We start from the raw sequence: 14,437 nt of genomic DNA, 5'->3' as shown, positions 1-14,437 counted from the left end.
TTTTAATCCACAGCTTTTGTTTCTTTCTGCAGGCTTGTACAGATACGTGTGTGCTGCACAGACGACCTATCAAGACATAACAAATACTTGTAAGTTGTATTTTAGACCGCATGGTCGACATGATACTTTCGTGGGTGTTGTGGGTTTCAGCAATATTTTATTTAGAAAAATTATGGTACGGTAATGTCAATTTGTTTGAGAATACACATGTGAAATATGTCAGAAATTACAATTAGTATTTGGAAAAAAATCAGCGCACAAACTGATGTCAGGGAGGGACATTCAAAGGCAGGATGATAAGCCATTACAAATTCTGGTATTTGTGAAGCACCTTTCGCTGAATATGTGAGTTTTTCGTCAGTAATCAGTGTAATTATTTTACATAATAACAATCGTAATAAAAGTAACAATAACAATATGTGTAAATGTCTAGGCGTTTGAATGACATGCAAATTCAGACTGAATTGAATTCATTTGACCACTGAAGAAGAGATACTTGCTCCCATACAGAAATGTAGCACTCCAGAGAGAGAGAGGGAGGGATGTCTCTGCAGGAGGAGGGCAGTGGTTCTACCCTGCCAGCTACAGCTCCTCTTCAGCCCTTCCTGAGCTCCGTCCCCGAGGACCTCCACCAGGAGAGGGAGTACCTGCGGGCTGAGGTGTTTCCTCACCTGGACTCGCTGTGCCGGGCCAGGGGCACCTGCTTCAAGCCCGTAGAACTGCGCTGGAGCCGGAGAGGAGAGAGGGATGGAGAGGGAGAGAGGGAAGGAGGAGAGGGAGAGAAGGATGGAGTAGAGGGAGAGGGAGAGAGGGATGGTCCCCCTCACCGCCGACACCCCATCTCCTCCCAGCGGTTGAAGATCTCCCTGGATCTCGTCGGCAACGCCCCCTTCTTCCTATGCATGCTGGGACACCGTTACGGGCAGTGCCGGCCCGAGGGGGCCCCGCCCCTTCCTGCCACCCAGGAGACGGGGCGCGACCCGCCCTCCCCCCTGGAGAGGAACCTCTACACAGCCGGGAGGAACGGCTACCCCTGGGTCCTCCAGGGCCGGAACCAGACCTGCAGCTTCACCGAGCTGGAGGTCACCCAGGCCCTCCTCACGCACGGGCCCGGGACCTCATTCTTTTACTTCCGGGACTACTCCTTTGGGAAGGATGAGGAGGAGGAGGAGGAGGAGGAGGAGGAAGGGCAGAGGGAGTTGCTGCTGAGCGTGTGGAGCAGCCAGTCGGAGTACGAGAGGAGGAGGGCCAGGGAGCTGAAGCTGCGGATCGCGGACGGCTGTCTGCCCGTCAGGTTCTTCCGAAGCCTCTCCGAGCTGGGACAGCTGGTCCGGGCAGACTGGGTCCGGATCATCGACCAGCTTTACCCGCTCCACGTACAGGCCAGGAGCTTGGGTGAGTCAGCCCTTTTTGTATAATAAATGCACATTTAATGAGGTGCGACAAGGCAGTAAGAGCGGTCGTCTGGCAGTCGGAGGGTTGCCGGTTCGATCCCGTCCTGGGTGTGTCGAAGTGTCCCTGAGCAGGACACCTAACCCCTAAATGCTCCCGACGAGCTGGTTGGTGCCTCGCATGGCAGTCAAACGTGTATGAATGGGTGAATGAGAAGCATCGATTGTTGATTTCTTTCAGACCCGCAGGGCTTGTTGGAGCACTGGTGCCATGAAAGTGCGGCTGAGCACCTGTGCCGCACGTTTGTCCCGTGGGCTCAAGCCGAGCGGGCGCTGGAGACCCTCGACTCTTTCGCACTTTCTGCCGTCTGCGACCCCGACATGCCGGAGACTCGGTTAAACAGGTGAGGCGCTGAGTAAACGCCAAATGGCTCAAAGCCGCTACGGGAGAGCGGCTTACCATCTTGACTCCCCCCCCCCCCCGTTTCCCCTCCTCTCAGCGAGCAACAGGACCGGGAGAGCCACGCGTCCATCCTCCTCCTCTGTGGTGCAAGGGGTTGTGGGAAGTCCGCCCTGGCTGCTTGGTGGCTCCAGCAATTCCGGAAAAAGAACCCTGGGATACCGATCGTTCCGCAGTTCTCGGGATTCTGTTCCTCCGGCGCTGATGTCAGGTCTCTGCTGAGGAGTACCACCTTTCTACTCCGGCAGGCCCACTACGGTATCACAACACCTGAAATATGAGCGCATATGCTACACACTTTACTGATAACTATGGACAGACATCAGTGTGGGTGTTGTATGTGTATGTTGAGAGACAGCAGTGTGGGTATTATTTGTGTATGTTGATAGACAGCAGTGTGGTTGTTATATGTGTATGTTGTTGATAGACAGCAGTGTGGATGTTGTGTCTGTTGTTGATAGACAGCGGTGTGGGTGTTGTATGTGTATGTTGTTGATAGACAGCAGTGTGGTTGTTATATGTGTATGTTGTTGATAGACAGCAGTGTGGGTGTTGTATGTTGTTGATAGACAGCGGTGTGGGTGTTGTTTGTGTATGTTGTTGATAGACAGCGGTGTGGATGTTGTATGTTGTTGATTGACAGCGGTGTGGGTGTTATATCTGTAGGTGCGCAGGCTCAGTGGAGCGAGCGGGTGGAGGAGAGGGTGGAGCTCGGGCCCCTCCCCCTGGTGGTGCAGGCCTTCTCTGCAGCTGCGGCTCTCGGGCCCTGTGTTCTGCTTCTGGACGGACTGGATCAGCTGACCGACACCCTGGGACTCTCAGCACAGCAGGTAACCCCACCTGCGCAGGTAACACCACCTGCTCTACCTCACACAGCAGGTAACCCCACCTACACAGGTAACCCCACCTGCTCTACCTCACACAGCAGGTAACACCACCTACACAGCTAACCCCATCTGCCCTACCTCACTTTCCTTAGTTTACACTTACTCTCCTGACAAGACAGTAATTTTTTGTTTTATTAACTGTAATACATGCAAAGATATACATTATTTTAGAGCTCTAGTCACTTCAAGCAAGAGATGGAATATTATATTTGCAAGGTAGACAAACACATAACCCATTAAGGAGGAGAAAAAAAGTTGAAGTAGAGTGTCTTGAGAGACAAAAACAAGTTGCACTGAAAATATTTTAAATATTTATTTTATTTTAATAGAATTTCCCTTATGGGAAGAGAAACACTGCATAGCGCTCAGGGAAGCCAAAAATTCAATGTACTCATCTGAGAACACAGGGTCTGGGGAGGCAGGTGAATGGCCAGAAAGTGAATGATGTGCCAAGCCTCGCGATAGCTTCTGATCTTTTTTTTTTTTTGAAAGGTCAAAGAGCTGCAGTGGCTTCCTGAAACGCTGCCCTCCCAATGCAGGCTCATAGTCACCACCACCTCCACAGACCTGTCCTACACGTCTCTCGTCTGTAGACCAGACGTGCGGGCACTGAGCTGCCCCGGCCAATCAGAGCCCGTCGTCAGGCGGACTATCCTGCTCAGCCACCGGGGCCTGCCCAGCGTGAGCGTACCCGAATCTCTGCTGCAGAGCATTGTGGGTAAAAGGCCGGCCCTCCTGCCGGCCCCCCTGGCCATTCTGGGCTCGGAGCTCCGGACCTGCGGCGTCCTGAGAGAGGAAGAGGAGGAGGAAGAGCTGCTCGAGCGGTACCTGGAGACGGAAACGTTGCCGGAGCTCTGGGCACTGGTCATACGCCGGTGGCTGAGAGACTACAGCTGGGTGGCGGAGACGAGGACCGGGAAAAGAAGGACAAAGCTCCCCTACCCGCCTGAACCCGCAACCCCGCGTACGTGACACGCCCGCGACACAGCAAACGTCGACCCCCCCAGCAAACAGCGTCAGAGATACAATTATTATTTGTGAATTATTCAGGAATTAAATGAATGCTAGTCTTTGTGGGCTTACGTGCCGTCGCATACGCTAACGCAAACATCAGCGCTCACTTATTTCCATTTATTACAACGTGCAATAACCTGGGCCATGTAAATGTATATGCACAGCTCTGTGTTGTTAGTTCTACGTTGTTCCTGCTGTATGTTCTGTTAGTGCTAGTTGTGTTAAGTGTTATGCTAGCTCTATGTTGTTGTCTTCCGGGGCCGAATGCACCAACCTCACTGAGGCAAATTCCTTGTCTGTGCAAATGTACTGGGAGGATAACCCTGATTCAATCTGAGGTAACGTCATTTGAATATGTCCGTAACCTCGCCCCGCTCCAGAATTCAGAGGCTGGGTGTGGGACACCCTGTGTCTGCTGCACGTGTCCCGTTCAGGCCTAGGGAAGGAGGATCTCCTGCACTGTTTGAGGGTTCTGGGGTACCGGAGGGCCCAGCGGATCCTGCCTCAGCACTGGGCCCTCTTCCGTACAGCCGCGGGGCCCTGGATCCGGGAGAGCCCCGGCGGTCAGCTGACCCTCACCCACCAATCGCTGGGCCAGGCTGTGGAGCTCCTCCTCCTGAGTGAGTGGCGGACAGGGCTGAACGTGCCACTCCACAGTGAAAAGGGGGCAGTCAGAGAACGAGGGCCGTGCCCAAATATTTTCAAGGGAAGACGTCTAAATTCTCACACGTAAACGAAGTTGTGTCTGGACATACTGTTATCTTTTGTATTTCTGGTTATTAACATAGTGTGCCGTGTGGTGCAAGAAACCTTAAAATCTTGAGGGTAAAGGCATCCAACATTGAAGTAATTGTGTGAGACTATTTTACGACACTACTGATATTTATTTCGATGAACTTCCTCTGTGGAGCTGTCAAAGGAGCTCTCAAACCTAAGGGAAATGTATGAGGGAGGATATGTCTTGAGATTTGGGGTATAAAGATGAAATCGTCGCTGTGAAATGTCTGATTATTAATAGCTCCATGACTGTACAATTTGTTGCCTTCTGCAGAAGCAATGAATTATTTAAGTGCGCCTGTCAGAAGTGAAATAGGGGAAGTTAAAATTGGAGTACATGTGAACAGAATAGAGAGTCCCTTTTCTTAGGCGTGACTAATACCTGGTTTATCACCATTAGTCATTAGTCACTCAGAAGAGTGCGGTGAGCTTTCGGAGGTAAGCGTGGTGAAGCGTTTGATCACACAGCGGCTGGCTGATGTTTTGGGGCGCTGGGTTTTCCAGAGAACGGGGGTCGGAGCAGGAGGGCGTACCGCAGGGTCCTGGTGGAAGGGCTTCAGAGAGGGGACCGTCCCAGCTGGAGCCAGGCCAAGGTGCTGGAGGAGGTGGCCTGGGGCCTGGAGCAGGGCAAAGCCTGGGAGGAACTGCACGCCCTCCTGACTGATCCAGAGTCAGTGTTCAACTCACTCACAGTGATTCAGAGTCAGTGTTCAACTCACTCACAGTGATTCAGAGTCAGTGTTTAACTCACTCACTCTGATCCAGAGTCAGTGTTCAACTCGCTCACAGTGATTCAGAGTCAGTGTTCAACTCACTCAGTGATTCAGAGTCAGTGTTCAACTCACTCACAGTGATTCAGAATCAGTGTTCAACTCACTCACAGTGATTCAGAGTCAGTGTTCAACTCACTCACAGTGATTCAGAGTCAGTGTTTAACTCACTCACACTGATTCAGAGTCAGTGTTTAACTCACTCCTACTGATCCAGAGTCAGTGTTTTACTCCCACTGATTCAGAGTCAGTGATTAACTCACTTCCTAGCTTCATAGATGCACGTTCAAACAAAGATATTTGTAAACATGTAGAGATAACGTATACCGTTTCCTGCTCCAGCACCGTAGAGCTCCTGTCCAGGAGTCCAGTCCACTTTCAGCTGAAGACGGATGTGGTCAGGTACTGGACCCGGCTGGGCCGGGCGGGCTATGATGCCCTCACCTCACTCCAGGGACTGCTGGCGCCGGGACAACCGGGTCCTATGAAGGACCGCACGGTCACAGGTAGCGTGAACACTGCAGCTCACCTGTGACACCGCCCCTGCGGTAAAGGACCGCGGTGGGGGACAAAATTCAGACTGACGTCTGTGTCCGTTTTGCTCGTAGGGGTCGCTGGGTCCAGCAGGAAAGACGCGGCCTCCCACAGGACTTTTGTTACCGAGGTGCAGAGAGATGGTGGAGGTAAACTCAGTTCTGCGACACTTATCATTTTCCCATTAACCTAGGTTTTTTAGGTTCATGGTCATATGACTGATTTCACATTTTAGTATGCATTTTGTTTTTACATATAGGCTGCGTTTGAAACTGCATACTGGCATACTACTCTTGCTAAATTTCAGGCCGATTTTCACTGAAATGTAGTAGGAGTGGTGTGCTAAGTACGCGGTTTTCGAACACAGCCAAAGTGTTACAGTGTAGAACAGTGGTAGCTGACCCTGTTCCTGGAGATCTACCGTCCTGTAGGTTTTCACCTCCAACTCAAACAAAGCCACACCTCATTCAACAGCTACAGATCTCTTTGAGCTTCAGGTGTGCCAAATTAGGGTTGAAGTGAAAACCTTTTGGACGGCAGATCTCCAGGAACAGGGTTGGGCAGCCCTGCTCTAGCTGTTGAGTGAGGTGTGCTTTGTTAGGGTTGCAGTGAAAACCTACAGGATGGCAGATCTCCAGGAACAGGCTTGGGCAGCCCTGCTCTAGCTGTTCAATGAGGTGTCCTTTTTTAGGGTTGGAATGTAAACCTACAGGATGGTAGATCTCCAGGAACAGGGTTGGTGACCACTGGTGGAGAACATGCCAGAGCACTTAGTTATACGCATTGTGCTTCATGTGCTTCATCTGGTTCAGGAGGACTGTGGCGCAAGCATTCTGTTTTATTCACTTCTGCAGCATTCAGTGTTCTCCAGGAGCCAGAGGTCAAAGGTCGAATCATGGCCTTCTCCGCCGAGGTCCTGTTTGGTCTGGGGAAGGTTCCGGAAGCAGAGCAGACACTACTGCAGATGGAGGCTCTTCTCCAACAGGTCAAAGAAGCAAAAATGTGACATTATGTTCAGAAGCAAACCACCATTGCTCCACTATAATTACAACAGCACAGACAATTATTTTTGCAGAATTCGTTTTTTTGCAGATCAGTCAGAGAAACTGTCTGTTGACCAATTTATTGTAAGTTTGTCCTTCATTTTCTGCCGATTGACTACTTCCATTTTGTTTTCAGTCCTTACACAGTCAGGCCATCCTTGTAAGACAGAATTTCGATCTCAGTGGATTTTCAATCCTGCTAAAATAAAAAAATATTTTTAAATTAAGATATGACTTTTTATATTATTAAAAAGAAGAGGAAAACTGTAAAAAAAAAAAAAAAAAAAAAAAAAAAAAAAAAATATTTGAATAGACAAGCAATAAACAGTTTGCCCTAATTAAGGCTCACCGGAGCCTGTGCTCAGGGTAAAACTATCTTTCCCTGCAGGCCGTGGGGCCAGAGGGGGGCGCTGCAGTCGCCCTGCTGCACGTCCAGCACGGCCTCGCGGAGCTGAGCACGCACAGTCACCAGCCCCACAGAGCGGAGACGCACTGCAGGAGCGCGCTGGAGTCCGCCCAGCTCCTCATCACCGCGCACGCGGAGGAGACAGAGCATGCGCAGCAGCTCAGAGGTAATGTGAACGAACTTATGTCGAGTTGATTACGTGGGACCAGAGGGGATTTAAGTGTCTGGTCATTTTGTGTGGATTCAGTGTCGGTTGTCAATTTCCCCAGTGGTGAATGTCTATAACTACAGTACTTGCTCAATCATGGCCCCATGTGATGACGAAGGTATGAGATGATTTTGCCATTTAAACGATCTTGAAACGCAGCTAGCCTTTAGGTACAACTGCACAACACAACAACCTTCTGGGAATGATTTGGAAAATGCAACATCCATTACTACGCTAGCTAGCTAGGCTACCAGTTGCACTGGTATTTTCAAGAGCACCGAGTTAGGCTTCAAGTAACGTTAATGTTTTCACGACAATAACTAAGTTAATGTTAGCAAATGGCTATCTATTTACACACAGATAGTAGGTAGTTCTCGTCATAATTTAACAAAATATAACAAATGTTCAGACATTAGCTTGTTCTAAAGAGCAAGAAGACCAGAGATAACAGTCACAGAAAGGCCTGCTACAAGTTACTGGGCTTACCTGTCGCGAAGAAAGGTAGCTAACCAGTTTTCAGCCCTTTTAAACTCCCTAAGCTTTCTCTGCTGCGCAAAAACCACATCGATGTTCATTCTTGTCTTTCCACGAGCTTTATCATGACACTTTCGCAATGAATATCGGGGTTTTTTCCGTCCATTGCTCTCCGGTGCAGCTCGGAGCACTGCTAAGTTCACTTGAACTGAACTTGAACAATTGTTGCCCTGTAGTGGTGAAATTCTACAACTGCATTTTCTGCTCAAATACCGAAGAAGCGAGCCGCGGTGGCGCAACAGGCTAAGACGCAGCAGACTTGCGGTTGCAGTTTGCTGCAGTTGCACACCGGATTCTCGGTCCTGCCAAAAGCCAAGTTTGGGGCTCGCGTGGGGCAGCAATAATTGGCTCGCTGCTCCAGAGGGAGGGACTTGGCAGGGTTATTAGATCGCCGCACAATAAGCACCTCGGGCGCCTCGGAATCACGGCAACGGGCAGGAGACGGCTTGAAGAAGGCGTGTCGCTCTCATTCGGGCCGCCGAGGGACGGGGTACGGGCGGTACATCTAATACGACTACCTCCAATTGAATCAGACGAGGTACAATTGGCTACCAAATTGGGAGAAAAAGGGAAAAATCTGAAAAAAAAACAATTAAAAAATTTAAAAAAAATACCGAAGAAGCTACCCCATCTAATGCTGCCCCCTAGTGGTGAACTTCTATGATTGCATTACATGCTGAAATATAGCTCAGTTCTCAGGAAAAAAACTGTTACTAGTCAATTTCCGCCCTCTAGTGGTATATAATTTTATATAATTTAAAATAAAGTGAATTGCAGTAGTGACCCAATCATGGCTCTGCCCCCAGACAAAAAGCACAAGAAAAATAGATAATTATGTAAAGATTATCTAAACAAGCGGTTCCCGTCTGTTGCTGCTGAAATACGACTGAATTCTATGGCAAAAGCAGAACTGGTAAAAAAAATAATAAACTTAATAAGCAAAAAACACAACAAAAAAACACAAGAGAAGTTGCAATGAATATCTAGTGGTGCTGCTCTAGTGGCAAATTTCTATAACTACATTTTCTGGTCAAATATGACTAATTTCTTCCGAAGAATGCACAAGAAACTTTTACATTACATTACGTGGCATTTAGCAGACGCTCTTATCCAGAGCGACGTACAACAAAGTGCAAATCAATCACAAGAACAAGTGCAAAAGTAGACCTGAGAGGACAGTACAGTTCCGAGTCCTAGTGTAAACATACAGAAATTCAGAACCCTTGAAGAGTACAATCAACATTCAAACTAGCATACCACTGTTGGCAGCTAGAATACAACAACAGCCAATAAAAACAACAATACCTATACAAGTAACGATATCTATACATAAGTGCCATTACGGTCTAAGGCTAATCACAGTGATTGTGAGTTGGGGGGGGAAAGGTGTAGCCTGAAGAGATGGGTCTTCAGTCTGCGCTTGAAGGAGGTCAGAGACTCTGCCGTTCTGACATTCACCGGGAGGTCATTCCACCACCGTCGGACCAGGACAGACAGCAGTCGTGAGCGTGAAGTGCAGGTGTGGCGAGGGGGAGGCGCGAGACGGCACGAAGTGGCAGAATGGAGGGGTCTTGTTGGTGTATAGGTCTTGATAAGGGATTGAATATACACAGGGGCTGATCCTTTAACTGCCTGGTATGCGAGCACCAAAGTTTTAAATTTGATGCGAGCCATAACAGGCAGCCAGTGGAGGTTGCTGAGCAGGGGGGTGACATGTGAATGTCTGGGAACATTGAATACCAGACAGGCTGCAGCATTCTGGATGACTTGTAGAAATTAACTGAATAAGCACTGCCGCTCAACAGCTGCCCTCTAGTGGGGAACATTTTAGGACGGATGGTTCAAGTAATTCATTTTATTAATTTAAATGTATTTCTTTGGGTATGACCGATGCTGTGTGGGCTTGTCCTGTATTCCTATAGGTCAGTTGCTCTGCAAGCTGTGCCAGCTGCTGATAATGATTGGCTGTCCTGATGAGGTCCCTGGGATTCTGGAGGAGATCGGAGCTGTCAATCATGCCAGTGCCCACCCCTGCGCGGAGGCCACAGTGCGATTTCTACAGGGACTCAGCGAGTCAGTGAGAGCTCCCCACAGCCCAAGCACGAATCATACTGTAGATACTCATTGTTTGCCATAGTTTTACAATGTTTTTTTGCTTTGTTCTGCGCCTTTACATAATAATTAACCGAGTATTCAATTTGAAGTTTCTTGAACTACATTATGGCTTTACTAAAATGTTAGAAATATGATTTGTATTTATTCAAAAGCCGAAAAGCATTAGTTTTTAACAGTGTGACTTCGAACTGTAATACCCACAGTTCACCAAGAGGGGGAGACATACGATGCGAGACAGTAGTTTGAATTGGCGTCTGAAACTTAGCTGGGATTCAGAGGTCAACTGTGCACATTCTAAAAATATTTCACTCAACTGGACTGCACTACAGGAAATTACATTTACAAAGAATGAGCGAGGAGACGGGGGAGGGACTGATGGGACTGATCTGAGATCAGTGTTAGTAAGAATGAGCAGGGAGAGAGGGAAGGGCTTAGGTTGAAGGACTGATCTGGGATCAGTGTTAGTAAGAATCAGCAAGGAGAGGTGGAAACTCTTCGGGTGAATGACTGATCTGAGATCAGTGTTAGTAAGAATGAGCAGGGAGAGAGGCACACACTTAGGGTTAAGGACTGATCTGAGATCAGTGTTAGTAAGAATGAGCAGGGAGAGAGGCAAACACTTAGGGTTAAGGTCAGTTCTGCAGGCGGCAGGGAGTGAAGGAGTAGGACACAGTCATAAAGACACGCCCTTCTGATGTTCAAGGCTGCATCAGGGGAGCGAGGCCGCTGCTGAACGCTTCTTTCGGGTCGCCCTTGCCACCAGGGGGCGCTGGTACGGCCCCGAACATCCGCTGGTGGCAGAGGTGGAGGAGCACCTGGCCGACGTTCTGGTGGGGCACTGCAGGGAGACCGAGTAAGGATCTTCCTCCTCATCCTCATCCTCTTCCTTCCCGTCTTCATTCCTACAACCGTTGTAGTCCTTTGAGTTGAAGTCAAGTTGAAATCAAAATTCACTTTTCCCTCTACTTAGTAAATTCTTCAAAACCATACGAACGCGTCTCAGCATCTTCGTGTGCCATCGTGTTGATCAAATGTCTGTCAATTTTCTGTCCCCGTCCAATCAATATCCCTTCACACAACGAAGCGCATTCTTCCCCCCAGAGCCATAGGTTACGGCCCTCCGTCCCCCTGGTCAAATCCACTCCCCGCCCTCCAAAAAAGATCTGTTTCACTCGTCTATATGTCACATCGTGGAAGCTAGTACTGCTCTAACTTCTGTTTCAGCTCGTCTTAAACATTATTGCATCGCCTCAACTGAATTATCGCCTCTAGTGGTGAAATTCTATAACTGCGTGTTCTGCTCAAATACCGAATAAGCGGTCGCCTGTCTACTGCTGCCCTCTGGTGGTGAAATTCTACAACTGCATTATATGCCAAAATATGTCTTAGTTGTCAGGCAAAAAGTGCTACTAGTCAATTGCTGCCCTTTAGTGTTATGTAATTCAAAATAAAGTTATATAATTGCAGTAGTGACCCAATCACGGCACTGCCCCCAGACAAAAAGCACACTTGTGTAGCATCACCTCTGTAGTATTTCAAGGTTAATGGTTTAAGGGCGAGGGTCACAGGCGGCCCATTGTCAGACACCATCTCACAGCGCACAGTGTCGGAGCAGCGAGCAGCAAGGCTGTGATCTTCCCTCAGGGTCAGCCTGGGCGAAGCAGCGCAACTCTACCGGCACGTGCTCCAGGTCAAAGGGCAAGAGGCGGGGCCCCGCCCGCCGACATCGCCACTGGCGCGGCCGATCGGATGCAGCCTGGCCGTCACCCTGGTCAAACTAGGTGGGAGCGGTTTTTTTTTTTTCCAAGAGTGCAAACGTTCTGATGTCGGCCTGTATTTGTGTGGGAGGAACGGAATTTGCCTCGACGCTGTTTCAACAGTCCCGTTGCCAAATCGGCCTGTTCTGAAAGGTTTGTTTTGCGTTTGTTGATGAATTATTCTGGGCAGTGAGAGAGTAGGAGTTCCCTCTTTCCTCCGGTGGATATCTGGGTGCCCCTTTGCCCCTCCTCTAATGTGCATTTCCTTCCTCTCCGACAGGGAAACTGCTCATGGGAGACAGCAGCCGTGCTGAAAGGGGAGAGGCGGTCGCTCTCCTGGAGAGGGCGTTGGACCTGAGAGTCCGCCTGTTGAGCCCTGACCACCAGCTCACCCGGGAGGTCGCAGAGTGAGGCCCTGTCAGCCCCGCCGAACGGCGGCCATTTTAGATTACACTCACAAGCGGGACGTCGGTTCCTTTTTCCGAGCTGACTGACGCAGAATTGACCCCTGACCCCCGACCCCCGGGGGGAAACCAGGCTGAAGGGCTCCTCTTTTGTGCCCGCAGGGTTCTGAGGTCAGAGGTCAGCGGGTCGGGAAGGCCCAGCACCAGGCTGGGCTCCAGGTCCGCGTTCAGCGCCGAGAGGACGCAGACCGGCAAGAGCAGCAGGTCCAGGTCGCCGGGCAACAAGGACGACCAGTCCCGTGCGCTCACTGACACTCCCTATCCCATCCGGAGCCAGAACCGGAGCTGGAACCAGAGCCGGGCGTCCCAGAGACCCGGGACCGCCTGCCAGACCTCCGTGTTTGGACCTGGGAGCAGCATCAGCGATCTGGACCCGGCACCCCGAGTGCATTCCCCCAGCAGAGTCCTGCACAAGTCCGCCTGGTTCCACCTGCCAGGCCGGTACCCCATCAAACACCCAGAGAGACAGTTACACCCCCCCAAGACAACCACACACCCAGAGAGACAGCTACAGCCCCCCAAGACAACCACACACCCAGAGAGACGGCTACACCGCCCAAAAACAACCACACAACCAGACAGACAGCTACACCCCCCCAAGACAACCACACGCCCAGAGAGACAGCTACACCCCCCCAAGACAACCGCACACCCAGAGACACACACACACACCCCTAGCGCGACTACACACACGCACAGAAAAACACACCCCAACGCAACCACACACCCGGAGAAACAGAAACGCCCCAACACAACCACACACCCAGAGAGAAAAACACCCCCCGATACAGACAGTGGGGCACAGCACGCCACAGACAGACGGACGGATGGAGACAGACAAACAGGTGCTTGTAAGGTGCATTATAAGTTGCTCTGGATAAAAGCGTATGCTAAGTGATTGTAATGAAGCCCCAAAACACCTGAATAGACACCCATCCCTTTACCCAGCGTCTCCTCTTCTGACTGGGGTGAGCTGTGAACTCTCTTACATTATAGTGATTAATAGGAGAGCGGTTATCAACCAGACCTGGCTTCAAATCATATTCGGCTTTCATTACAAAACTTTTCTGCATTTGACTAACCTTGCCTGGTGTACTGGAGCAAAATATATTATCCCAAAAGTGTAAACCCCTGCCCATCTGCTCCTCCTTGCTGGCTCCGTTGCACCAGGCAAGATTAAGAGAGCACAGAAAAGTGTCTGAATCCAAAACAAATACGGTTTGAACCCGGGCGTGTTATCAACACAGTGCTACAAACACAGAACGGAACGTTCTGTTGTGGAGTCAAACGCACCCTCCATCGAATCGTTTAGGATGAATCAGGCCACAGCTCTGCCCCAGTTCATCATGATGGCTGCCAAGGTCATTACATTACATTACATTACGGCATTTGGCAGACGCTCCGCACAGCCGTTGGGCCCTTGAGCAAGGCCCTTAACCCTGCATTGCTCCAGGGGAGGATTGTCTCCTGCTTAGTCTCATCAACTGTAGGTCGCTCTGTATAAGAGCGTCTGCCAAATGCCAGTAATGTAATTTCATGTAAATCCCATAATATGCACGAGTCCAACAGTGGCTCACTGTTCTATGTCATTGAAGCCCTCTACTCTTCTTTGGATCTGTCGTCTCCTGTACGTCTCTTGTACATCTCCGGTGTATAGCAAAAAACAAAAGATATCAACCATGCTGTTCTAATACTTTTGAATGTAGCTGTTCCTTTTGTAAGATCATGGTTTTATATGACTAAGCTGATAAACTTGGTATGATGGAAATGATGAGCAAAAAAAACTTGTTGTTAGTACCAGGACATGCTATGTATGCTTTTGTGTTGTTACAGTGTAGCCAGTGCTGTTGTAGTATAAGAGTGCAGAAGAGTTATTTTCCATAAATCGTAAATCGTAGGTCATGCACTGAGACTGAGGGGGAAATCATTGCGAACCCTGACGTGGAGAAACCCAGACGTGATAATAAAGCTCTTTACAGACAAGACGGAATGTCTGATTTTCACTTTTTGACAACTATCGATCCTTTATGACTTTGAACCGATTTCTTGAATCACGCCGTTAACACTGTATCATCCC

At 49.5% G+C, this 14,437-nt stretch overlaps 1 protein-coding gene across 1 annotated transcript; it reads left to right on the top strand.

The window, feature by feature from the left end:
- Positions 1 to 542: 542 nt before the first annotated feature.
- Positions 543 to 13,540, top strand: ttc41 (tetratricopeptide repeat domain 41). The gene is made up of 18 exons (XM_061229845.1): positions 543 to 723; positions 772 to 1,395; positions 1,633 to 1,795; positions 1,892 to 2,109; positions 2,518 to 2,681; positions 3,231 to 3,702; positions 4,133 to 4,372; positions 5,034 to 5,199; positions 5,642 to 5,805; positions 5,908 to 5,982; positions 6,688 to 6,818; positions 7,265 to 7,448; positions 9,947 to 10,097; positions 10,843 to 10,992; positions 11,784 to 11,920; positions 12,177 to 12,303; positions 12,463 to 12,873; positions 13,531 to 13,540. The coding sequence occupies exons 1-18, from the start codon at positions 543 to 545 to the stop codon at positions 13,538 to 13,540; spliced, it is 3,768 nt and encodes a 1,255-aa protein (XP_061085829.1).
- Positions 13,541 to 14,437: the final 897 nt, after the last annotated feature.

This window comes from Conger conger, chromosome 19 (genome assembly GCF_963514075.1).
Source record: "Conger conger chromosome 19, fConCon1.1, whole genome shotgun sequence".
NCBI classification, from domain to species: domain Eukaryota; kingdom Metazoa; phylum Chordata; class Actinopteri; order Anguilliformes; family Congridae; genus Conger; species Conger conger.
Note: the sequence above shows the minus strand (reverse complement) of the source record. Positions and strands in the feature narration are given on the sequence as shown.